Here is a 26,043-nt window from a genome sequence, read left to right as displayed (position 1 = left end):
GCAGAATATTTATCTGTGCCACAACTGCTGCAGTTCACAGTACAACATACAAGGGCAGACATTTCTACACCAAAGTGCCAAAATACAAATTTGACCATGTTTTGCTGACTTTTTGCTGAGGTAATCTGATATAGTTGAAATGTGTGGAACATATTGACATGATATTTTAAACCACTAAAGCAAACATTGTGCAAGTTGGTCTCTCTTGGATCAAGTTCCACACTCTTGCAAAGAGACAGGTTGTTTTGTACCCTATTACTTTGCTTTATAACTTAACCTTCCAGGCATTTGATTCCCACTCCACTGGTCGTATCCTCTTTTTCCCTTTCCCACCACTATCTTTACCTGCATTTCCATGGCAGGGAAGGTTGAAACTAGCTCCCTTCCAACCCAAGCCTTTCCATTACTCTTTGGTATATATATCTCCATAAAAATGACTTCAAGAATGGGATCATAAAATGCAAAATTTGGTGTACTCCACTAGTCACTGGTGCTTAGTATTAGCCCATGAAAAATTTGAAAGGATGAGAGCTTAGAGCTTGCTGCACTGGTAGGTGGGATGTGATTTTGTTTGGGGAGGGAGTAATTTTTCAGCAGCATCCAGGTGATTAGACTGAGACTGTAACAAAGATTGACTGCATTTAAAATCAGTCAGGAAATCTTCCCAGAAGACAGGATTTATCTTGGAAATCAAATGCCTCTATCAGAGAGGGAGGTGAAGGACAAGGCTGAATGTTCTGATGTTTGAAGGGGTTTTTTGTTTAAAATGAAAAAGCACATTTTAGTATTGCATTCTTAGGTCTGGATTTCCCTTACAGCATTTTCTTAAGAAATACATCTGTATGACAGACTAGACTCTGAATACTAAAATTATGTGCTTACAATTACTTCATTATTACAGTACGATTGGAGTACTACTATAATGTAAGTGGAAATCATCACTGAGGGACAGAGTCTTACATGCAGAAGTTATGGAATTTTTTAGAACATCTTTATTTTCCCTTTGCTCACAGCCGAAAGACACTCAGCAAGCACTCAGTAGAAAAGCTTCTGCAGTGAACATGGAGAAATTCAAGAAGTTTGCAGCACGACGAAAATGGAAAGTAAGTAATTCAATAACACATCAAATGTAGGTGACATACAAATGCAGTAGAATTGCTTGTTCCAGGGAAAGGTCAGCACGTTTAAGAGTGGAAAAGAAGGAAGAAGAAACACCGGGAATAAATTAAGTGCTTGAGTATGGTAGTATGGGAGAAGACACCTTTGTCAGTGATCTGCATACAAATGTTTGTGCGTGGATTGTTTGCTTTGTGCATTTGCTGGATTATAAATAACAAAAGTTAAGGTTTCAAATTCAATATAAAAAGCAGATGGGGTGTTGAAGTCAAACTTCAGTTTGTTTTGCTAAGTCCTTTAAAATCTCTGCAGTAGTATACTATCAGAATTTTCTAATTTTTTTACATATAGCTTTTTTCTTATTATTTTTATAAAGCAATCAGTGCGCTTAATATCCTTGTGCCAAAGATTATCGAGATCTTTCTTGTCCAGAAGTAGCATGAGTGTCGCTAGAAGTGATGATACTCTGGTAAGTGTGTCCTTATATATTTAGAATGATTTATCACATATGAACTTTGCCAGTTTCTAACTAACAGAAGTATATTAGTCTCTTGAAAATTTGCATAATTAACTCATCTCATAAGTAGAAAGAAATAGATTTTCAGGTTACGAAGGTGAGTTTTCCATAGTTTGATCTTCTGCATCTTGAAACTTTGACATTTAACTTACCTTGTTGAGGCTGATATCTGGTGTCAAAAATTAATTTCTTGGTTTTGAGACTTGATTAATGAGTATTTTTGTACCATAATTATATGGTTAAAAAGTGTCATCTGAATTTTACTCATCATCATTTTGTAGACTAAAATAATATTCCTTTTTTTTTTCAACGAATATTCAAAATTGAAACCATTTTAAATCCAATGAATGCTAGACAACAGTGTCACAATGAGCAGTTATTTAAGGAGGAAACTTCACAGTTGGCCAGTATTCACTTTGTGGTATTAGATAAGACTAGATTTGCAGTTAGGAGCAATTGCTATATGTTTTTTAATTACAAATGCTTGTAAATCCAAAAGCATTCTTCTTAGCTTACTCTACAAGTTTTAATACACACTTCACAAATTCCCTGTGATCAGCAAGGAATGTGTGTTAATATGTTTAGAGTTGGGGAATATCATCTTTTCTGTGCATTAATAGGATCAAACTTCAAAAATTCTGCAAAGCCTTTTTCATGCGTACTATCTTCTCTATGGCCCTCCTGTGCAACTCCATGCTCATGTTTCCACTTTTTCTCCTCTTATCTTTCGGCTTCTGTGCTCTTTGCTTTCCTCTTGCTCTCCTTTCCCTACCCGGCCACCCCCCTCCCCTTCAGCTATCTGTATGCCTTTTAACACAGGATCAGCTTTTCACACCTGTGTTCCAACAGAAAGGATTATAGCCCAATGTTAGTGTCCTAAAAAATCTGAAACCTCAGGAGAAAGGAGGTAAGAGCAATCCAAATAATGGGCTCTGTGAATTTCAGCTCTTTGAAATTCTAGTGCAGAGAAGAAAAATAAAGTTACACCTGCAGAGGTATCTAAACTTATTCCTTAGGTTCTAGATTTTTAACTGATCCATTTGAATAGATGAGAGCTTGGACCAAAGCACCTCTCTTATGATGTCACGAAACCTGATACTTCAGCTGGTATTCATGCACCTCTTGGATTTTTTACTTGTTACATTTATGCATGGAATAATTTCATTTTATGCAAGTATTGCTTCTGTTGAAATCTATCATCTACTTTTCCTATGGGGAAGAAAAATGCACATTATTAAAAAAAACCTGTGTGGAATGTCAGTGAGTAACAGGTGTGTGTGTGTGACAGAGAGTGAAGCATATTTTACTAGAAAACATATCGGGGGGTTTGGTGTGGGTTTTCAAATAACATACATTCATGCTATCCATATGCTTCATGAAAGATTACAACTTGCAGCTGAAGCACTCTTTAACAAAAAAATATTTCAAAAAAATTCAGTTTTAAATTTTTAAATTTAGTTTTAAATTTTTTTGATGTCTTGGCAGCTGGTTAGATATGGATTTTTTCTTAAAGCTAACAATTTTTCTTCTTTCACATTTAATTGCAAGGATGAGGAAGATTCTTTTGTGATGAAAGCTATTATTCATGCCATCAATGATGACAATGTTCCTGGATTACAGCACCTTCTGGGATCTCTGACAAATTACGATGTCAATCAGCCCAACAAGGTAGTGTGGGTCTGCTTTGAAGTGTGAGGTGTGTGGGGGACTAGCTACCACCCTGTTGAATAGAGCAGCGTGGTTGTAAAATAGAAATGTAACACCTGAAATGAAAAGGCAAGGGAATGGGAAAAAATTCTGCCTTTTTTCTAGGAGAAATTTTCACCTTCTTTGTGTTTGGTCTTCTCAAGATACATTAAAATGGAGCCCAAATTAGCCAAATTTTTTTGCCTAGGCATTTCAAAAGTATAACTCAAATCTATGGTCAGGAACTGTGGTGTATCAAATATCTGCCTTCACTCTTGGTGGCAGTTGCTGTTTCTTGTGGCCAACAAAGATGGCACAATACCTAAGAATAACCAGACTGCTAAAACTGACTTTGCAAAGCATCGTTAGAAGTTGCAAACTGCTGAAGTGGGTTATGTGAACATATTAGATGGTGGTGTTTGCTTTCAGTAGTGAAATTGCTTGTCCACTACAGTATTTCAATACGTCAGCAACATCTAGGAAAATGAAACGGGACTGCCCATTAAAACAAAAAATACAGTTATTTCTTAAATGGTTCAAGAAGAGGTCACACTTTTTTTGCATGTTTATACTGACCTGCATGACAAAGTACTTTCAGAAATATTCATGAAGAGCAGTATAGAAGTATTAGTGTGATGGATCTTGAACCATTTAAGAAATCACTAGGTTTTTTTGTTTTAATGGTCAGTCCCATTTCACTTTCCTAGATGGCTTGTGTCTGAGGTGGTGTGGTAGCTGTAGAGAAATTGCAAAGGGGAATGTTCTTACCAAACAAGGCTAATAGTAAGAGCTTAACATTGATATCCCTTATTTAAAAAGCATAAATTTACTGTGTGATATATCATGAATTCATCTCAAAAACATGGAGAATTGCTGTGCAATAAATTTTTTTTGAACAAAGGGATAAATTATTTCCACACAATATTTCCATACACTATTTCCTGTAGACTTAATTTGAAAGTGGAAATCCAGAAATGCTATTCAATGCATGCCTTCTATTCCACTGTTTCCTTAATCCTTCAATAATTAATTTTATCATTTTTGCTTGTATTTAATTGTTAGCATGGAACACCTCCACTACTGATTGCTGCTGGTTGTGGAAACATTCAGATGCTTCAGTTGCTTTTAAAGCGTGGATCTCGTATTGATGTTCAAGATAAGGTTGGGGTTCTGCTTTTCAACTACTCTTTATAAGTTTTTTTAGTACAGTTAGCAGGAGACAAGCATTCAGACCAAGTGGTATTGGAAATTAAAAACTCTGAGGTATAGATCTTGTTTTCTGTCTTCCACAGCAAAAAACATAAGACCAAGTTTTTAGCAATGTCATTTGTTACTAATACATATCCTCTGATTTTCTTCACTTCATTAGCTGAAATAATTTGAATTATATTAATATTATAATGTAGTTCATGCTTACAAAACCACCTCAGTTAGCTCAAATTAGTGATTTCCGTAAAACACAATGGTGAACTTTATTTAATATAGAATGATAAATTAATATTTTAGCCATGGGGAGTATAGCAACTAAAATTCATATTTGATTAAGGATATGCTTTACAATAAGGTCTTTTCCCCAGTATGCTGTAACACTTCATTTAAAGCAAGCTTGAAGAACTATCTGCTTCTCCATCTAATAGATGGTAAAGCAAGCAGAAGAAAGGTTTTTATCTCATGACTGTTCTTTCCAAAGAACTCACTAACAAAGAAGAAGTGGATTATCCTTGCAAACAGTTAGTAATCCTGTTAATCATCCTTGCATAGAGAGGTTTTTGTTGTCACTGTTGGTATGTAGGGTTGTTGAATCAATTTGGTTTTTTTTTTCAAGTGAATGTGTTTATATAAGCTTGAATAGCTTTTCAGTGTGTCTGTGAACACCTAAGTACACATGTACCTCAGTTGAAAATCTCGAATTAGGATTTTAACTTGATCCATAACATCTGAAATGATTTTTTTTTTTTTTTTTTGACAGGCTGGATCTAATGCAATCTATTGGGCTTCTCGACATGGACACGTAGAAACACTGAAATTTCTTAATGATAATGAATGTCCTTTGGATATTAAGGATAAGGTAAGAAAATAACTCCCTTTTTACACAGAGGGCCTTTTCCTATAACTCTATCTTAGCAAAGAGAGAGGTCTTTCAATTGAAATGGTTTTCAGCTGTGCCATAATTCCAAGAATTTAACTGGCTCTTTTAGTGTGGTTTTCTAAGTTGACATATAGGGCTGTGATAACAGACCTTTAAAGTAGCTGGATGTACTGATTACTTTTCTGACAAATGTTAGCCAAGTGTGCATATTAAATGTGGTGAGTACATGGTGGGTAGGTGGGGAAGTACAAACTTAAATTAATTTTCACTTAAAGACTTGATTTCTCATTGGAACTTAGAGTGAAATCGTGATTTGGTTTTTCATTCCTCTTGACTGAAAATCACTTTTGTCTGACAAGTAAATTTGACTGTTATTAAGTTGAGTATAAGGAAGCCTAACAATTTATAGCTGATGAGCACTTACCTTGTCTTTGGCAGTGTTATTTGAGCAACATATGCCCTAGAAACTAGTTGCTGTTAAATTTTTATACTATAGCAATGACTTTATACTATCCAAACCTCCAGTACAGAACAAATTATACTTGTGAGACAGTTTGCTTTGTTGAGGGAACTAATGCAAGGCAAGGTATATTAGGAAAATTGCTGTTTGACTCCTGATAAGGCTACTATGAAAGAGGTTACTCTCTTAATAAAAGTACCATTTCTGTTTTATATAGTTTCAAAAAAGAAAGTGTTGCAAATAGTTAGACATAGTGGCCAAAACACACCAGGGTATACAAAAGTGTTAGGCCAGCTCCTTACATTTGAATAAACAGGGCAGGGGGGAGCATATGGAAATATTATGAATAGAAGTGGTAAATCTCTTTCAACACAATTGCACACACAGCCTCCTCCTCATAATCCCATCGTGGCTGTGATCTGGAAGTAATAAAGTGGAAAAATAAGTTCTGGAAAAAGATATCCTTTGAAGAGATAACCTACCTGCCAGGTGGTGGTGTGTCTATCACATACAACCAGCTTGTAAGCTCTGCTGATGGAGCTGTGTGGCTGGGCAACAGAGAGGGAGGAGTATCCCGTGCAGGATTCAGGACATTCAGGCTGTACACGGTGTACAGGCAGTGTATATTATGGTGTGACACAGGAAATTACACTGGCATGTTCTCCTGTAATTGCAGTCTGGGGAGACCGCTCTCCACGTGGCAGCTCGGTATGGGCATGTGGATGTGGTTCAGTTTCTCTGTAGCATTGGATCCAATCCAAACTTTCAAGACAAGGTAAGTCATGAAAACTGTCTGCATTTTTTTCAACAAATAAGGCTTTCTATAAGTGGTCAAAACTACATGTCTTGCTTTTAGCCTCTGGCAAACCAGAATTATGGAGGTTTTGATGGCTCTTAATAAATAAAGATTATGTGAAAAACTGAGAGAACCAACCAGTGCTATAAAACACAGGTTCTCTCAAAAATGAAAGCTTCTCAGAGAAACAACTCTGTGAAGGTGTGGGTGGTGGTGTGTACTCTTTGAGTTCAGCTAAAGATTTTTATTAGTTTTCGCCTTGAATTCTGCTTGGTTTTAGCAGTCATAGGATTTTTCTGCAGTGTCAAGGACACATTTTTGAAAATGAGAGGAGGATTTCTCTAGAGCTCTGAACTCATGCAAGAAAACAAGGAAGAAAAGGCTTAATAGAAAAAGAAAATCCATTTGACCCAGATTTGACTCTGTGTGTATGAGTTTCACAAGCCTCCCCAAGTGCTGCATCCTCTAGGACTTCCTTTTCATTGTTTAAGGAGCCCTAGGCTGAGGGAGGACTTGCTCTTTGTCTGTTTCTTCACGCTCAGATTTTTACAGAAGCCTTGAATACAGTCCAAGTCCTCTGCTATTATCAGCCTCAATTGTCTCTTTTTTGATATTTGCCAGGTAGAGAAAGGCTAACTCATTTCTTAGAATTCGATAGAACTTTTAGTAGGTTTTAATTCTCCCTGCTTTTTCAGGAGGCTGCTTTCAGTATATTTTTGTGAAACATTTGAGGTTTTTAATGGTGTTCCACGTAACTGCTCTGATGTACAATGAATTGAAGTTGAATATTTTGAAGTTTTGTGGGTTCAAACAAAAAGCAAATTAGTGCTTCAGTCAGAACTGAACTCCAAATGCAGACAGTTTCAAAGGCATGCTGTGATGTGTCTTTAAAAGACTTGGGTTTTTAAGTATCTTTGCTCCTAGAACATTGGGATTTGCTTTCTCAACATGGTAAGCAGAGTGACCTGCCTCAAACTGCAGGTCTAGTGGGATTTGCTCCTTCATGGTGATCAATCTGTTTTAGACACTGGATTAGTCACAGCACACAGGATGTAGAAGTTGTTTGTGAACAAGGGTCTGTTTTCAAATGAGAGAACCAAGATAGTTAGCCTCAGGGGCTAACTAAAGGATAGATTTAAAGTAGTATTGCTGACATACAAGGTACCATAATCACTTGTATGCCAGTTGAAGTTATTCTTGGTTTTAGAACATCAGCATTATAAACTACAACGTCTTTTTATAGGACTTACTTAGTAGACTGTCTTTTCTTTTTCATACCATCTTTTTGTATTTTTAAGCTGAGCAGTTTTTCTTCCTGAAGTTTGGTTCAGTGCTGTTTTTTGATTTTCGATGTTCATAGGAAGAAGAAACCCCACTGCACTGTGCTGCTTGGCATGGCTACTACTCTGTTGCCAAAGCACTCTGCGAAGCAGGTTGCAATGTGAACATTAAAAACAAAGAAGGGGAGACCCCACTCCTGACAGCATCTGCTAGGGGTTACCATGATATTGTGGAATGCTTGGCAGAACACAGGGCTGACCTTCACGCAACAGACAAGGTTAGTTATGTCTAACATCACAGGGATGTGTCTCTCAATTGCTTCATTTCAGTGCTGCAAGTCAATGTTGTTTCCACAGTGTGAATTTTCATATCAGTTCGCACATGGCCTATTGATGGCTGAAATAGTCTTTAAGGTTGTCCATTGATGATTATTATACCATGATTGGGATTTTGCTGATCTGTCATCTCCTTATCATTTATCACCTCATGAGTAACACTCTTTGAAAAATTAGGTTTGTAATTGGCAACAAACTGTTAACTTCAGAGAAAAAGATGGATTTGCTGTTGACCTTTGATTACTATGGGTTGGATAAATCACATCCATTTCTATTAAGAACTATTTAAAAATATAACTATTTGTTTCAGAATCAATTTTTGTATTTCAGGATGTAATCCAAATAAATAAATTTGGAATTTAATTGCTTGTATTTTTTGTATGGCTGGCCTTTTAGCTACCGTTATTAGTAATGTTAAATAAATAGTTATTAAAGTAAGTTCAGAAGAAAGTTTTCACTTCTAAAAGCATTAAATTATTTTTCCGGTTACATTATCTCTTTAAATTGTTCCACAGAGAGAAAGTTCTGTCTAGTAAACACTAGAGTTTACAATATTCAGCTGGTTGTTACTGTTGATCACTCTTCTCCCTCTGAGGAAAGCTGTTAGAAGAGAATGTGCATTTGTATTTTATCTGTTCTGCTGCAAAGACCAGTGGCTTAAGAGAAATTTGCTTTCATCTCATGGTTTATTCCTTCAGACAAATATGGTGCATCTCCCTTTTTCCACCTTCAAATCAAAAACCACTCTGATTCTTGAGGGAAGGAGATGCATTCTGTTACTTGAGATGGCTGTGACTTTACTCAATGTTTTGATTTTTAGTGTTATTTGATCTCACTTACAAGCTGTCTCTTTATTTCAGGATGGTCATATAGCTCTGCATCTTGCTGTAAGAAGATGTCAAATAGAAGTAGTTAAAACTCTCATCAGTCAAGGATGTTTTGTAGATTTCCAAGACAGACATGGCAACACTCCCTTACATGTGGCCTGCAAAGATGGGAATGTACCTATTGTGATGGCACTCTGTGAAGCAAATTGTAGTTTGGATGTCACTAATAAGGTAAATGGAATATGGATACTGAACTATGTTGTTTATTAGCTCACCTGTTGCATTAGGTGACCTTTTCAAGTTCTCTGATATGAAAACATCTTTTCCTTGGTTTTTCTGTCTCTGGAAGTGGCTGAATGCAAAGTATTAAATTACTCACCTCACAAATTTATCAGTTTGTTTCAGTTGAATAGATAATTATACATCAATAAAGAAAAAAATCATGTGAATTATTACAATATGTTTTGCCAACCTTCTTTCTTAACCATTTAGCTTTGCATTATGCAGATTACATCTAGGTGCAAAAGAACAGACAAAATGCATTGCATCTGGCTTTGATTTCATAGGTAACATTAAGTTATACACAGAATTGAAGACTGGTATGTTTTCTGCTACAATGTGGTAACTCTAAAAATGGTGTTTGCAATGATTATTGGTAGATGAATGCCAGCTGTTATGGTTTGACACTGGCGCAATGCCAGCGCCCCCATGAAAATACACCTTTCCAAATAAATGCTGTGAGATGTTATCAGGAACAGAGCAGAGCAGGCCCAAGCTTAATAACAAATGAAAAAAACTTTATTAAACTACTACTACAGAAGACACATGGACTAAATCCAGGATGAAGACCCTCTAAAACACCCCTCCTCTTCTTAATCTACAAACCACCCACCATGAAACATCACCCGGGATTTCTGATCAAGTTCCCACCATTCAGATAATCAATACTCAGTCCATCAAGGGAGAGAGGAGCCTCTCTTGCACCACAGACCCCCCAGGAAACACAGTTGCCACCTCCTGTGTTTCCCTGTCACACATGGCAACTGCCCGGAGAAAATCTGCCAGTGTGACACTCTCCATTCCATGTCACAGTGCTCTCACCACCGTGCATGGACAGACTGCTCATAGGGCTCCTTTAAGGATGCTTTGCCAAGGACCAAAAGAGACAACAGTTCAGCTTCTCATCTTGGGACTACAGTCCCCCCCATTTTCCCCTGGGGCCAAGGGTCCAGGAACAGAGATCATCTTCTTCCTGAAGACAGAGGGCATCACCATTCCCTCCTCAGCTTTCCTCTGTTCTTGCCATCCCTTCACTGGTGGTTGCTGAAGCAGGTCTCCTTGGGTCACCACTGCATCCCCCTAAAATGCAGTCTCTATTGCAGGAGAATTTGGTTCAGTCTATGGCTAACAAGAAAAGTCCAGCCAAAAGCTACTCCATCATCTCCTCCCACCTAAATATTTCTTCTTCTAACATCTCAGGTCCCAGACTGTCTCTCTTCCACTACAAATCGAGGAGGAGTAATATTTTACAAAGCCCTCATTTCCCGGAAAGGGTTAAAAGTTCAGACTCCCTGGACAGCTGAAATCTCTGTCCAGCATTCCCGACTCCCATGCTGGGCATCATCCCCCCCGCCCCTTTCTGCTTCTCCTCTGCCGGCAAATTTCCAGGTGCCATCAGGCTCTCTGTCACTTTCCCTCTGCTGGCGGGGGGAACAAAGGCATCTCCACTTCTCTCCACCCTTCCGTCCAGGAGCTGGCTCGGTTCCAGTCCTTCAGCCCCTGGGCCTACCTGGACAAGGCCGCGTGGCTTCCCCTCCCCCACCCAGCCCGTGGCTGGGCAGGGGAGAGTCTGCACTGCACTCTCTGACGACCGGAACCAAAGAGACAGTTCCCCTGGGAGTTCTTGCTTTTAACCCCCTGTGTTCTCAGAGGCGTGTCCATACTTTCAGTGGTCACTCCAGGTGCCAATATCCAAACCTGACCACTGATTGGTTTGACCTAACTTCCTGAAAAAAAAAATTCACTTCCATGTCAAACCATAACAAATGCAAACAAGTGTAAGCACTTTCCAAAAAGAATATTTCATTACCTGCCTCTTGATTTCAAGACACTAGTGCCTTTTCTGTTGCTTCTCTTGTGCTTATGCTGTAGTGTATGGGATAACTAAATATAATGCTTTACAGGTTTATATTATGTCTTTTATCCTGGAGGTTTTAAGGGAAAAGTGAGCTGTTTCAGGAAACTTTATATAGTTTGAATAGGTAAGGTTAGCCACTGAAGTCTGCTGACAGACTGTGGTGCTTATGGCTTGATATTTAGCTCTGAATGTCTTTCTCTGCCCTATTGAAATTTTATATGTGCTACAAAGTTTAAAACTTACTTATAGGAATCTTTATGTTTCTATCTGCAATTTCTTTGATTCAGGTATTTTAGCTTCTTCATGTTTTTTCCTGGAAAAGTACACATTCTAGCAATAATACTTTGCTAGTTAACACTTCTGTTTCTTACAAAAGCACTTACATTGTATTGGCCAGATAATAGCCAAAGAAATTTATCAAGTTTTTTGAGGATGGTCCGTGCAATCACTTTTGGTTTCAACAATTAAAATCATCAGCTGTCTAATGAAAAAAGTTAAGACAATGAGCTCCCCAATCCTGCTTCTCAGCTCAAATATGCAATTAAATCCAGATCCACGGATAAGAGCACATTTTAGAGAAGTCAAGTTAATGGACCACGAGGCTATTGTCCTGTTTGCTAATGGAGAATGTTGAGCTGGGATCACCACTGGCATGCAGTGGAAAAAAAAATTAGCCTTCAAATGTTCAGTGGCCCTGGGATCATGGCTACAGAAGCTGTGGTTGTAATTATTCTTCTGCTGTTATTCTTTTAAGAGTAATGTATTCTGGACAGATTTTTAAAGTACCCTTTATTTGAAATGGTGAGTTTGAGTGTTATTAAAAAGAGAATCTCAATTTCTATTTCTCCTCTTCAGAAGCAAACCCTGTATTAACAGGGCAGTAACAAAATTAACTTCTGCCCTTGTCCAAACATTTGGCTTTGTCCCACATGTACGTAATACTGACTGAAGGCAATGTTTGTTTCTTTCAGAGATTCAATGCAGCAGAACATCACATACATTTAGAATCATAGAATCACAGAAGCATTTAGATCAAAAAATAACTGTAATATCAGAGTCTAGGCATTAACCCAGCACTGCCAACCTGACCACTAAACCATGTCCCTAAGTCCCACACCTAAATGACTTAAATACCTCCAGGAATGGTGACTCCACCACTTCCCTGAGCAGCCCATTCCAGTGCTTGAAGAAATTTTTCCTGATAGCCAATCTAAATCTCCTCTAGCACAACTTGAGGCCATTTCCATTTTCCTTGAGGCTAAGTCCTGTCACTTGTTTCATGACACAAGAAAACCAACACCCACCTCACTACACCCTCCTTTTGGGCTGTTGTAGAGAGTGACAAGGCCTTCCTTGAGCCCCTTTTCTCCAGCTAAACAACCCCATCTACGTCAGCAGCTCCTCACAGGACTTGTACTCCAGATGCTTCACCAGCTCCCTTCCCTTTTTCTGGCCATGCTGCAGCACCTCAATGTCCTTCTTGTCATGAGGAGCCAAAAACTGAACACAGGATTTGAGGTGTGGCCTGACCAGTGCTGAGTACAGGGGGGCAATCACTGCCCTGGTCTCGCAGGACACACTCTTTGTAATACAAGCAGAATGCTACTTGAGTTGAGGTGTAGGGTCTGGAGGAACCTGAGCATCTTTTCAGATTCCAGTTGTCAGAAAGCTGGCTTTAATCTCAAATACTACTTTCAATAAATATTATGAGTTTGTTTCTGTTTGTAGATAGGAAGAATAGTATTGAAAGCATAAAAATGTGAAGTAATAGTAGGCTACCAGCAGGGAATAAATGGTAGTTTTTGTAACAGTAGCTCTTAACATGTAAAACCAGAGGTGGGTGTCATGAGAACCTGTTGTCAGTGAAGAGATTCATGAAAAAAAGTAAAAATTGGAAAAGCAATACTTTACAGCACTTTCCCTCTTCACTGAAGAAAATATATTATTTCATGCTGACTTCTTTAATTCATCCCTTTTATTTCTTTGGGTGAAAGGGGAAGATACTTAATCTTCAGTAGTACTTGGGTTGAAGTAGAACCCAGAGTTCTAAAGGTTATGGAATTAGTGTTGTTTAAGTGGTTCATATTTAATTAAGTAAAAAAGCAATTACATTTTCTGGAATTAAAAGACATTATCAAATATAGCTAAAAAAAACCTCTAAAGGATTCCTCCACAGTTGTGAGGGATTTAGCTAGAAAATTGTTTCCCCATTTTTTAAATAGTCATCCAGCCTTTGTTTTTAATTGCACTTTTGTGCTTAAGCTACTATCAAAAGTACATTTTCTTGCAGTTTCTGCAAAACATGTCAGTATGTATAATTGTATAATATGCCTGATTATTACTCATAAAATTTGAAGTGAAGTTCTTTGACTAATGTAGTGACACTTCTTTCCTCATGTTAGTATGGAAGAACACCTTTACACCTGGCAGCAAACAATGGCATTCTTGATGTTGTCCGCTTCCTTTGCCTGACCGGTGCCAATGTAGAAGCATTAACCTCTGTAAGTATTGAGAGATGCTGTTCTTCTTTTATGCATGATAGTTGAAAGAGAACTCATAGACAGCTGTAAGAAAAGGACATTACATATTGAAATTTTTAAAAAAAAGGCTGTTGTATGATATACAACATGAGTGGTATTTGTTATATCTCTCTTGTCTACTTGTTCCCTTCTTGCAACTGAATTTGGACCTGATTATGGTACAGTACAGTTACCACTTTGTTGTCTACACCTAATAATTTCTTCATCTAAGAATTACTTGTATCCTTGTGTTTTCTATAAATTTTAAGTCACTTCATTAAGATGTACATCATTTCACATTTGAGAAAAATACAAATGCATTGTATGTATCGTAAATATTTTTCTTGCTTTAAGGGGGTTAAAAAGTTCTACTTTTATGCTGGGAGATGTGTGGTTGCATGGATGAGTGAACTAGCATGCAAGTATCCATATAAACTAAATCATTCATGTCAGATCAGCCAGCATCATTGCTTCCAGCTAGTAACACTGAAGGCATTTTCAATTTCTCAGTGAGAAACATCCTCCTAATGACATATCCACAGCAGGAATGAAGTGTCCTTCATCATATCCACAATAAATTATAGACATCACACACACCATTACGTGTCTTTTGAACAAATTAACCATGTTTTTTACTCAGATGCAGCAAATCATTTAACATTGCTACTCATTGTAACCAGTGCATTCTGCTTAGAAATAACTACTGCTCTATCTGAGGAAGACATGTTGTCATTGGATTTTAGTTGAGTCCACATTTTTCAGAGTTCTTTTCCTAACAAATTATTCCTGAGATGGTTGAAATGGAGGAGGAAAATAAGAAAATTTCTGTATAATTTGCTTTACTCATTTGGTAGAAAATACTAATTTTTGTGTTTTTTTCCTCTAGATTTAGCACTGCAGTTTTTTCTTTTAAGCACAGATCTTATGTAGGAGGAAAATGCCAATAAACTTGGAATTGTGGCTTAAACAAGTTTAGGACGTAATAATTACTTTTTGATAACTATTGGATTGTATATTGCTGTGTCCCCTGTTAATAATAATGAAATGTGCATGCAGTGGACTTGGTAGGATGCTCTACAGATTTCCTTTGTCATCTGTTTTTGAAATTTTTGTTTGTTTGTTACATCCCATTGTGTATATGTATTTGCACTACTACATATTGTAGAGATGAGATAAAATAAAAGGGTGATGGGCGAATTCTTGAGGTGTTGCACTTAATTTATGTCATGACAGCTGTGTTGATATAATTGCCTGTGTGGACACTCTCCTTCCAAGATAAAAGTACATTTTGTCTCTTCAGTTTAGGTCAGTTTGAAGGCTATAACAAAATAAATAGTGCTGATACTAAATCTAGCAGGAGCAGTACACTGAATATACGTAATCATCCATTATTCTAGCAGAGTGATGGCAGAGAGAAGGAAAAAGGGGGAGAGTACCAAAGGAACTTGCATGTTGTGATTTTAATATTTCAGTTTTGCACTGGTTTGCTAGAAGGCTGTTAAATTGTTCTGAAAAGTTTATTAACAGCCCTGTCTAAGACAGTGCAATAAAATTAATGGCCTTTTTCTTCCCTCAGTATGCCGTTCCTGAGGAGCTAACTTTTCCAACACCATTAAGTAACTGGCCTGTATTATTAATTCCTTGCCTTCTTTCTGCATTAAAGCTCATTTTGGAACTAGTCTATTTTTAATTTGATTTAATAGATGGTGTTAATTAACCTTAGAAAACCTTCCGCTCCTGGAGTATACAATAATTTCAAATGTTTGAAAATTGCCCCAAAACATCTGTTGTGCTCACATGTTAACTGGCACCGTGTTGTTGGATTCTTCTCATGCAAGTTTCTCAAACAACTTTAAAATTGTCAGAGTGATTAAAAGTTTTGGATGCAGATGCTTGCAAATACCATTTGAACTCAGGATCAGCTCTTGCAGGCTGTCTGATTTGCAATATAGGGAGCCAGTCAGCAATTGTAATGAAATTTACCAGTAGGTGAAAAATACACTTTCATGGATCCTGTAACCAAGCTCTTTTTATAGGTCAGTTTTGCTTACCTTTGCTATACCAGTGTGTAGATACTCAGTACTTTTCAAGAAAGCTTGAATAGGAAAATAACTTGCTATTTTTCTTGTGGATGTATTTTCTAATTCTCTTATCTGAGATACTGAAATAAGCAAAGTACTTCAAAATTACCTCTTACAAAATTTAAAACAATACAATAACATAAGATAGCTGTAAGAGTCAAAGTAGCAGGCAATTTTTCTTTTGGTCTTTTAGATATTAAACTGTTGATCTATGAAACATTGGTAACTGTATGGCAAGACCAGAATCCTGAAGGCAGCTTTGCTTCTCCTTTTAAACATGCTGATACAATTTAAACTGCATCCTTTATAAGTTTCTTGCTTTCTGGAATCCTTTATGGAATCCTATATGCTACTGTCAGTCTTTATCCACAGGTAAACAAACATTCACCTGCTATTCATGTGAGTCTATATGCTGATGTGTCCCTTCTTTGTGACCTTTAAATCTATTCATTGGGCAATATCTAGAAATCACTATCATCCTCTACTTGTGAGAAGAGAGATGGAATTCAGGGGGAGGAGTGTTGACTTTGCTCTCAGACTCTGAATTCAAAGTATCTTGTTACAGTGGCATCCAGATGCCCATCTCTAAAAGAAAAATGAAGGAACTGCTGCTAATAATTTGTGTTTTAACAGGATGGGAAAACAGCAGAAGATCTCGCCAGAGCAGAGCAGCATGAACATGTAGCCAGTCTGCTTGCAAGACTTAAAAAGGTTGGGAATACATGAATTTTAAGTGAGGTTTTCATTGCAGCCATTCTACAAGCTGTTGCAAAATCCCTTGCTGCAATGCTGTCTTTTTTTCTTTTTCCTTTTTATATTTTTAATTTGAAATTATGCCCTCAATTAAAGTAAATATGTGCATATTAAAGAATCTGGCTAAGCTAGTATGCACCACTGATTTATATCTGTGTCTGACAGTGCCTAGCAAAGCATCTAAGGTATTTACTAGAAAATAAGCTATTAAGAATTAGCACATCCCCCAAGATGACTCATTTCCTCACCATCACCATTTTACTGAGATTAGGGTTATGAAGGATGGGAGGTTTGTGCCCCTTACAAAAATGTCAATACCATATGAAATAGTTGCATAAGTTCTCAATGTCATCTTTTAATTCTGCAGTTTCAGTATATCCAAATGTCTTGCTAACTAGAACAAAGAGATGACCTGGGCTTGTTGTAAGGCAGCATGTCTGACACATCTGATACACATTGATTAGTCAAGCAGCATCACTCATGCTGGGAAGGTTCAGAGCCTACTTGCCTGGAGATTACAGGCAAGAGCCAGACCAGTTAAAATAATCCTGTTATAATTACAATGATGAGTCTGTGTTTGGAGAAACTGAAATAAATGATAATTCCTATTGCTAATGGAAGATGGTGCACATCATGTATTGCCAAGGAGAATCGTGTCCTTTAGGCCAGCCAGCAAATCTATACTTCCTAGGATTGTAAACTATATGTGTGTGAAGATATGAAAAAGTGCAAAGTGCAGACTTCCTTTGCAATGACAGCTATTGTAAAGTTTGTCATAATAGGCTCCATTTTGCATAGTTACATCCCCACACCAAACTCTTATTTGTGTCTGCATGCAGGCAGGTAAATTCGTGATTTATTCATAATGTAAATATGAAAATAATACAAATTGGCCTAGAACAAAGGAAGAAGGTCAGATAGATCTCTTTCGAAAGAAATATTAGTAAACTGTAACTCTCTTCTTGATAGTGGAATATACATTACTGAAGGCCTGTCTATATATATATGGGGAAAATGCATTATACTTTGTAACAGAGAATCTGATCAATTGAAATTAGCAAATTATATCTAACCACTGAAAATATTCTAATATCTATCTATTCAGTATCACCTAGTGCATAGTATACCTTACACTTATTTTTGGTGTTTGTGAAGTATTTTGCCTCTAATACAGACATGTGAAGAATCTACTAACATAGTGGCTCTTGTGGAGGATTCAGTATTAGCTGTAACAGTGCAGTGTTTGCACTGTGACTAATTTACTAAAGAAATGCCTTCTGGTGAGGAAGGAACAAACTTGTATGCACTACTGCTTCTGTCAAATTTCTCAGCTCAGTTGCTGCATGCTTATAATTCAGGGGGCTCATCCTACATGTAAATTAGGTGCAAATGCAGAACAACAGAGCCTCTCAGCTCCACAGAGGGGAACAAAGAAAGGGAGGGGAATCTAGTTCCTTTGCTCTCACACTTTCCTTCTTCCTCCCTGTTTCCTTGAAATTCACCCAAACATGAGAAGCACTGAAAAAGCTGGTGTAAAGAAAAGAAGAGAAGAAATGCACATTGAGTTGTTGGATGGTTCAGGTGATAGCTGTTGCAGCAAAATTCTTCAGTGCTGCGTGTGCATTCCATAAGAGTATGTATATTGGTTAACCTCCTGAGACTGATGGGTTAGGAGAATGGGCACTGAAAGAGGCTTGACACCTTTGCACTGAAGGTCAAAATAATTCCATTCACTGATTTGAGCCTGAAGACATGGGATTTTCATGAAACGTCAAGGCAGCTCTTGAGAGTGAGCATTAAGCTCTCCTGTCTACCTGTCCAGTAACTGATGACTTGAATGATGAACCAGATGAACAGCAGTCTGGCAAGAAAGTGTATCTAAACCCCACGCTGAGTTTGTTGGGAGGCAGAAGTTCCCTGCCAAACATTCTGTTTATTCTTTGTGTTGAATTTTAGGATACACACCGGGGGATTTTTATCCAGCAGCTGAGGCACACACAGAATCCACAGCCCCGGATCAAACTGAAGCTGTTTGGATACTCTGGCACTGGGAAAACCACCCTCGTGGAGTCTCTCAAATGTGGCCTGATACGAAGCTTTTTCAGAAGACGTAGACCTAGGCTCTCCTCCACAAACTCAAGCAGATTCCCTCCATCACCTTTGTCTTCCAAACCTTCAGGTATGGTTTTGAACCATAATGTTTGTATGAGAAAATAGTTTCCTCTTATTCTCTAAGCTCCTAAGAAGAAGCTGTTGGCTGCACTGCAGAAGACAGGACAGCCTAATTATGTAAGAAACAAAAGAAAAAGGGAGAAGGGATTGACTTCTCTGTGCATAGATTTATACCTAAAGTAAGAGGAAGAGGACTAGTGAATGTGAAGGATACATGAGTAGTTAAGGTTTTTTTTGCTTACATGCTGCATAAGTGAACTTGCACAGCAGAGCACAGGACTTGTAAACACTGCTATTTATTTTTCACAAAAAGTCCTAGGTTGCAAACATCAGTGTCATGACTAGCTTCCTTTCTGCTGGAGGAACTTCAATAAACACTGCAAAATTGGAACAGTTGCTGCATCTCTATGTGATTTTTAAGTAGCAGCAGGTTTCAGAACTGCCTCTGATGCCTTGGAGTGCTTTTCCCTAAGGTACACGTTTGAATTAGTCCAGTTAGAGGTGTCTAAAATCGTCTTCCAACAAGCTGAAAATGGAAGTTTTCTAAACTGAAGTAAATATTTACAAATATTAGGGAGCAGATTGCTCATATAGCACCGGCTGGCCTGTGCAAAGTGGTAAGAGCTACAAGGTGTAGAGAAACTAGCTAGGTTTACACTTAAGCCTGTGCCCAGTGTTTGAAGAACCCACAGGGGGACAGTAGAAAAACGAGTGTCCGGGTCCCTTTTCTAACACTGGGAGCCTACAAAAGCAAGCTAAGCATGATGAGCAGCTCAAGTTTAAATTGATGTTTAGAAGTGCTCTTACACTGTATAAGTTTTAGATGAGGCCAGGGTTGCCCTTTTTTTAAAAAAAAACTTCGGATAATACTTGCAGGTTTGGATTTTGTTCATGATTTTTGAGTAATATTAGAACAGTGCTAGTAGTAGTTTTCATCTCTACTTTCTCTCTGTTCACCTGAGGAAGATGTAGGGCATTCACAAAGTGGCTTAACAAGGCAAGACCCATACCACAGAGATTGTTACTGCATTTAATGTTTACTTAATACAAGGGCCTCACATCTGTGACAACAGAAAAAAGGACTTGATTAAATTAATCAATCAAAGGTTCTTGATTTATTTATCTTAATTTACTGTGTCATACAAAGGGTGATAAATCACTCAAGGAATATCAGTTCCTGGAGGCAGTACTGGAAGGTTTTGATTGAAGTTAGATTTTTTGTATTGGTTAGTAACAGAACCAAAGAAGAGGTGTTATGTGCTCACACCATCATAAAATCAGAAAGACTGCCAGTCACACTGGCAAATCAGCGTAAAAATAAAGGTGAATTTGAAGCCCTTCAAAAGAGCTTACCTAGATATAAAGCCAGAAAGACATGCAGTTGTATATATACAAAGCTACTGTGGGTTGTTTTAGCATTTGGAAGTTCGGGTTTTGCTTCTTTCAATATATGTTCTTTTGGGATGTAATCATTATATAGCTGTGGATATTCTCAGCTCAGTCAGAGAGAAAGAGAAAGGTTTTCTAACCAGGCAAGAGCCTGGGAAACAGTTGGGAAAGAATGTAAATAATTCTCTAATCTATCTTGTTATTCACATTGTTTATAGATATGTTCTGCTACTGTGCATCATTCACTGCACACCAATGGTGTGAGATGTTTTTACTCTAAGACAAATGAAATTAGTCTTCTCGATGTTCTCTATATATAGAGCAGTATATTTGAAATAAATCAGAGCTCATTTTCTTTGCCTTCTGATCTGGAGTTCTCTGTTCCCGTCCTGCTCGACAGCGACATATAGCATGTAAATTATATTCTGGGCTGAGTGACATATTCAGATAAATATTTAAATCAGCACAATTTGGTCTATACTTGGTCACATAGGATTTGTTTGTTTATGTATTTGTTTAAACTCTGTAAAAATAAGTGTGCAAATTCACGAAGTATTTATTCACAAGAGCCAAAAGATTTAAAATATTACCCTAGGAGACCAAACATGAAAGTGTAGTTCAACAGTTAACAGATAAATCTCTTTCTATTATAAAACCTAAATATTAGAATTTGCCAACTGGTGGAGGAAAGAAATCTTTATCCACTAGATGGTGCAAGTCAGTTAAAAAGCCCCTTTGTTTATAATTTGCACTCTGGGAATCTGAATAAACAAGGAATTTAAAAATTGCTTATTGGTAAAATCATTTTGGTTAAGAGCCTGCTTTTCTCCCCCACCACTGCTGAGACACTTGTTACACAGTGATGTTTTTTATCATTACTTACAGGAATCAATACTATGAATATGTGACATTTCCATGCCAATAATAAATCATGCAATGAAATTGTAGACCTTAGCTTAAAAAAAAAAAAAGGCAGCATATTTTGCAACATAGAACTTTAACTATTCAAACCTTTCATACACATACATTTCAGTCTCCTTTTATGCTTTCCACTCAGAGATATATCTGCTAATGGACATAAGTGCTTTATAGGATAATTCTAATATTCTCCTTTAAATCATTCAGAATAAGAATGTATTTTTGTACACCCTTCATAGACATCTCTTTTCTTTGAAGAACACTTTGGGCTTTTTAATCTGCTTTTATGGCCTGCATAGTTGTTTTGAAGTGATCTTCTTGTGATTTTCACATGGTTTGCAATCTCATTTCCTTTCCCTGACCCAGTTTCAGTAAGTATTACGAATCTTTATCCTGGTTGTGAAAATGTCAGCGTGAGAAGCCGTAGTATGATGTTTGAGCCAGGCCTGACCAAAGGGGTATTAGAAACTTTCGTATCACCTGCTCATCATTCTCACTTCTCTTCTGATGACCAGTCCACCAAGGCCATTGACATCCAGAATGCCTGCTTGCATGGTAAGAAGAGCCCTGGGCTGGGGTGCCTTAATGCTATAGAACAGTTAATGCCATTTAACTCATTTTTTAAAATAAAAATGTGGGGGGAGGGGAAAGTCTGACTTGGCATAGTAGTGACTGTGTTTGACAGTCCAACACTGGTGGTATTGAATTTGTTTAAGAAAGTAATCTGCCTGAAGTTCTGTAGCTGTTGTAATATACATTTTAATCACTCATGTCAGATCTTTACAGTATTACTTAGGAATGTTTCTGAGGTGAGTAAGTGGGAGAGTAGAAAAGAGAGATTTGATATGACAGGAGCAGGTCAGCAAAATGGCTCCTAGTAGGAATGCTTCTTCATCTATACTATATGGTATCTGGGGATTTTATCAGATTTAGCCTGGGACCATTTAGTCCTCACCATTTAAGTATTTTCCCAGCTATGCAAAGGACATACTGTTCTCACTCCATGTCAGGACTGGGACATTTTTGGTGGGCCCTGGAGCCCATCAGTCATTGTGAGTGGAGCTTCTGATTTAATTTCTTTTTTTGCGAGGAAACTAACTGCTCTGCAGTTGAAACCAGTTAGCAGTAAGAGGGGTCAATCACAGAAACTGTCATAAGTACACACATGGCTTTTGGCTCTGAGACCACACAAATTGTGCTTATACTCCACTAGCCATACTAATTGTCATTTGTATCAGTGGTCAGACCTCTTCTTTATACGGAAAATGTTTTGCGTGCCTTAGCAGCTACAATTTTGAAGCTCAGTTAGTATTAATCAAGAGTTTACCTTGTAAACAGAAATCTGCATATCAGTGCATAATTACCAATATAGTGACAAAGCATTTATCTTAGATGCTGAAGAGTTTGCCAAGTAGATAAAACTTGTTCTTTGTGTAAGCTAATTTCTTCTTTCAGTGTAATTTGAAGCCCAGTCAAATTCTGCAGGGAAACAGAATTGTGCCATGGACTGCCAGAAGTACTTAGTTTTCTTTCTCTGTTCTGTACTATACAGAACAAAGTGCACACACAGGTGAACTCTGAGTAGCTGTACTCATAACAGCAGGTTGGAGTGCTCTGACTTTTCTCCTTCTAGAAGTCTGAGGCACATCTTAATCGCCATTTATTTAATTAGAAGTAGTACAGATGCAGCAGACATCACCCTAATCAGATGGTGCATCTGGGAAGTGCAACATACTAACACTTTTCTCACCCTAAGATAGAGATGGCAAAAATAAGCATGGAGCTCTTGGAACCCTTGACGACATGGTGATTCTTCAGCCCTGATTTACCAGCACAATGTGAATAGTACAGTTCTGTAAAACAAAGCGGCTTCTTTTTAGAATGTGCTTCAGTGGTTTTTAAAATCAGTAGTGGCATGTTAAGAAGAATAATTAATAAAAATATTAAGCTTTTTTGAGGTGAACAGGAAAAGAATGGGAACCATTATTCTTGGTTTTCAAGACAATTACAAGATCTGCTGCTGTTGTTCAAGGCAAAGCTCAATTTAATTGCATAAGACTGCATGCATTTAACACAGGTACTTATATGTGGAATACAGCTAAATGTCCTAGAGAAGGAATGCGAGAGAGGAACAGATTTTGAGGGTCCAACTGCTAAGCCTCTAAAACTGACTGAAACTTGTTCCCTTTGTTCATGATTGCATTTTCAGTCTTGCTTTCTCACATTCATACAGTTTATATTTGTGAAAGTTTAAATCAGATTAAATGTTTTGTTTGTATTTCCATGGCCCGAAGATGTTTCATGCTTACTGATGAAGTGTGATGTCTTCATGTTTGTCTGTTTTTCAGGAGTTGGGGATTTCAGCATCTGGGAATTCTCTGGGAATCCCGTGTACTTCTGCTGTTATGATTATTTTGCTGCAAATGATCACACTGCAATTCACATAGTGCTTTTTAGTCTTGAGGAGCCTTATGAAATCCAGTTAAACCAAGTGACCTTTTGGCTCAATTTCCTGAAATCATTGGTCCCAGTTGAGGAGCCAATAGGTATGTTCTTGTGCTTGTTAATGAAGCATTAGAGACATAAAGCTTCTTGTATTTCTCTGCAACTCTGTACATCATCTGTGTTGGGTGTCTTCATCCTCATGTATGCAAACAAACTTGATATTAGGTTTCTTGGCAAAAGGGAATTTTATCTGTGGAAGAAGCCAGAAGCGTTGCACACACCACTTAGTTCAATTAAAAATGTCACACAGTACAGTGCAATATCTTGTGGCACTGGGATTTACATCTGTACATGGCAGATAAAGTTTTATGTCAGAAAAGCTATCGAGAGTGTTTTAGAGGGCTGGAATCATTCAAAACCAAGTTTGCTTAAATTCCTCTTATATCTAGCCCCAATAAACAATATTTTCAGCATAACTTAGTCTTGTCAGTGACAACAGGACAGAACAGCATTACCCCTCAGTATGTGCAACTTTCATGTGTTTAACTAAAGTTCTGTTTAGACTTCAAATATGATAGCTTTTTGGTCTGATGCACAGAAAGCAGTATTTCTTGTAAATTTCACATATGCTCCAATTTTGCACAGGTTTTAAGTAATTTTATTTGTTTTATATTCATGCTTACTGAAAGTTACTTGGTGGGCAAACTTAACTTAAATAACATTTTTCTTAAAAGGTCTGGTAGTCCAGGTGTACATACTGTAACTTATAACTTGTTTGTGTTTGTAGCTGAATGCTGGTCTGCAGACGGTGACAGTTCAGTTACAGTTCTTGGACTAACCAAGGTCTGACACATGTCTTGGTTCTATGATCTGAAAGATTATTCCAGCTGGTGAATCTAACTCAGCACTAAAGGACATTTGTAGCAAGGCTAGGGATTCACCAGACAAATCTATTAAATACTTAACATTATGCAAAGGGCTATTGTATGCATTATCTCAGCCAGACAATGAGCCAAGGCCAACCCTTGGTTTTCAGTTCAAGCTTCTGCATTTTTTTATTTTCTGGTTTAGATCAAATCACAATGTTAATAATATCAGCATTTGGATCTAACCAACAATAAATTACCTGTGAAAGTTAAAGCTCAGAAATTTTCAAAAAAGGTGACAAAGCTACAAATACAGCTAATTTGCAACTGTTGAAAGCTTTTCAGTGCTCATCAGTCTCAGTTTATTTTTTCTTCTTGCTCATCTGATTATCAGCATTTTTTAGATAATTCACTTAAATCTGTGTTTATACTAATCAGCTTAGTCTGGGTACCCATCCATCTCTGTACCCATCTTCAAAATCTCTCAGATAATATCTAGTAACTGATGTGTGCAGAAAAGTTAAAACTCTTCGAATTACTTTCCAATTATTTTGTCTAAGTCCTTAGCTGTTAATTAAAAAGAAAAATAAAAAGAAGATAATTACAAAATACTTGCCTGGATGTGCTATGCAGAGATCTGGGGAAATGTGGCTTTCTGTGAATTAATCAATGTTATGTAGCTCTTAGTTGATGAGAACTGAGCAATGATGTAGGCATAATTCTCTCCCATGTGACCATTTTTAAGGCTAAAAGAGCATGATTGGGTGTACTGTCTCTTTTAAAAATAGTTTAATGATGTCTTCTCTTTTCTGGAATATGAGTTTAAGAAAAGATTGAAAACTCTGTGTTCTGTACTATCACCTCATTCATGCCATTTGTATCTTTCTTTCTTTCTCATTCTTTTTCATGGCTTCTGCCAGGCTTTCCTACTTAACTCTCACCTAAGTGAGAGGTCATTGTTTGTGTAAGTACTGTAAAATAGCATTCATATCAATATATGAATGTTGTAGACATTTTGTGTTCTTACAATTCTCTATTCTGCACTTGTAATATTAAGGACTATGCAAAGATTATGCAAAGTCCTTTCAAGGAACTGCTATTTCTATTTTTTTTCCCCTCACACCGTCATAGTTTGTAGTTAGTAGGTATATCATTAGTGCTACTAATGATAAACCAATAAAGTAACACAATATAAATGTATCTGATGTTATTCAAATTGTCTAGCTATTAAAATTGGGCCTTATATACCTGATCCTATAAGCAGAGCATCAACAGTTACACTGTTTAAGGCTGTGCTTAGAGTTGGTAAATAATTACAAAAGTGGTTGGTATGAAAAAATGTAAAATGTATTTCTGCTTTTCTGGGTCAGTATCAGCCATCTCCATAGGCATGCCTTATAGTGAGGGAGTCCTCTTGTTTCTCTTCTAGCGTTTGGTGGGAAGCTGAAAAGTCCCCTGCGTGTTGTTTTGGTTGCCACACACGCTGACATAGTGAATCTGCCTCGGCCTGCTGGGGGAGAGTTCTGGTATGACAAAGACATCTCTTTGTTGAAAGAAGTCAGGAACAGGTAAGTGGGAAATATATTTATACATAGTGTTCAAACATGCTAATTGGAAAGAAAAATACTAAAATTCATTGAAATAGATAAAAGGTTA

At 37.4% G+C, this 26,043-nt stretch overlaps 1 protein-coding gene across 3 annotated transcripts in view; it reads left to right on the top strand.

The window, feature by feature from the left end:
- DAPK1 (death associated protein kinase 1) overlaps positions 1-26,043 on the top strand; it is an 89,592-nt gene that overhangs the window by 55,827 nt on the left and 7,722 nt on the right. For all 3 annotated transcript variants that reach the window (XM_054003303.1, XM_054003304.1, XM_054003302.1), the window contains exons 9-22: positions 1,014-1,103; positions 1,493-1,585; positions 3,182-3,301; positions 4,382-4,480; positions 5,289-5,387; positions 6,545-6,643; positions 8,025-8,222; positions 9,141-9,338; positions 13,647-13,745; positions 16,478-16,555; positions 18,554-18,776; positions 21,443-21,631; positions 23,425-23,622; positions 25,817-25,955. In XM_054003303.1, the coding sequence (XP_053859278.1) occupies positions 1,014-1,103; positions 1,493-1,585; positions 3,182-3,301; positions 4,382-4,480; positions 5,289-5,387; positions 6,545-6,643; positions 8,025-8,222; positions 9,141-9,338; positions 13,647-13,745; positions 16,478-16,555; positions 18,554-18,776; positions 21,443-21,631; positions 23,425-23,622; positions 25,817-25,955 (1,922 nt within the window). The remainder of the gene's footprint in view (positions 1-1,013; positions 1,104-1,492; positions 1,586-3,181; positions 3,302-4,381; positions 4,481-5,288; positions 5,388-6,544; positions 6,644-8,024; positions 8,223-9,140; positions 9,339-13,646; positions 13,746-16,477; positions 16,556-18,553; positions 18,777-21,442; positions 21,632-23,424; positions 23,623-25,816; positions 25,956-26,043) is intronic.

Source organism: Vidua macroura, chromosome Z, assembly GCF_024509145.1.
Source record: "Vidua macroura isolate BioBank_ID:100142 chromosome Z, ASM2450914v1, whole genome shotgun sequence".
NCBI lineage: Eukaryota > Metazoa > Chordata > Aves > Passeriformes > Viduidae > Vidua > Vidua macroura.
The sequence above is the reverse complement of the archived record's forward strand: the minus strand, read 5'-3'. Positions and strand labels throughout refer to the sequence as shown.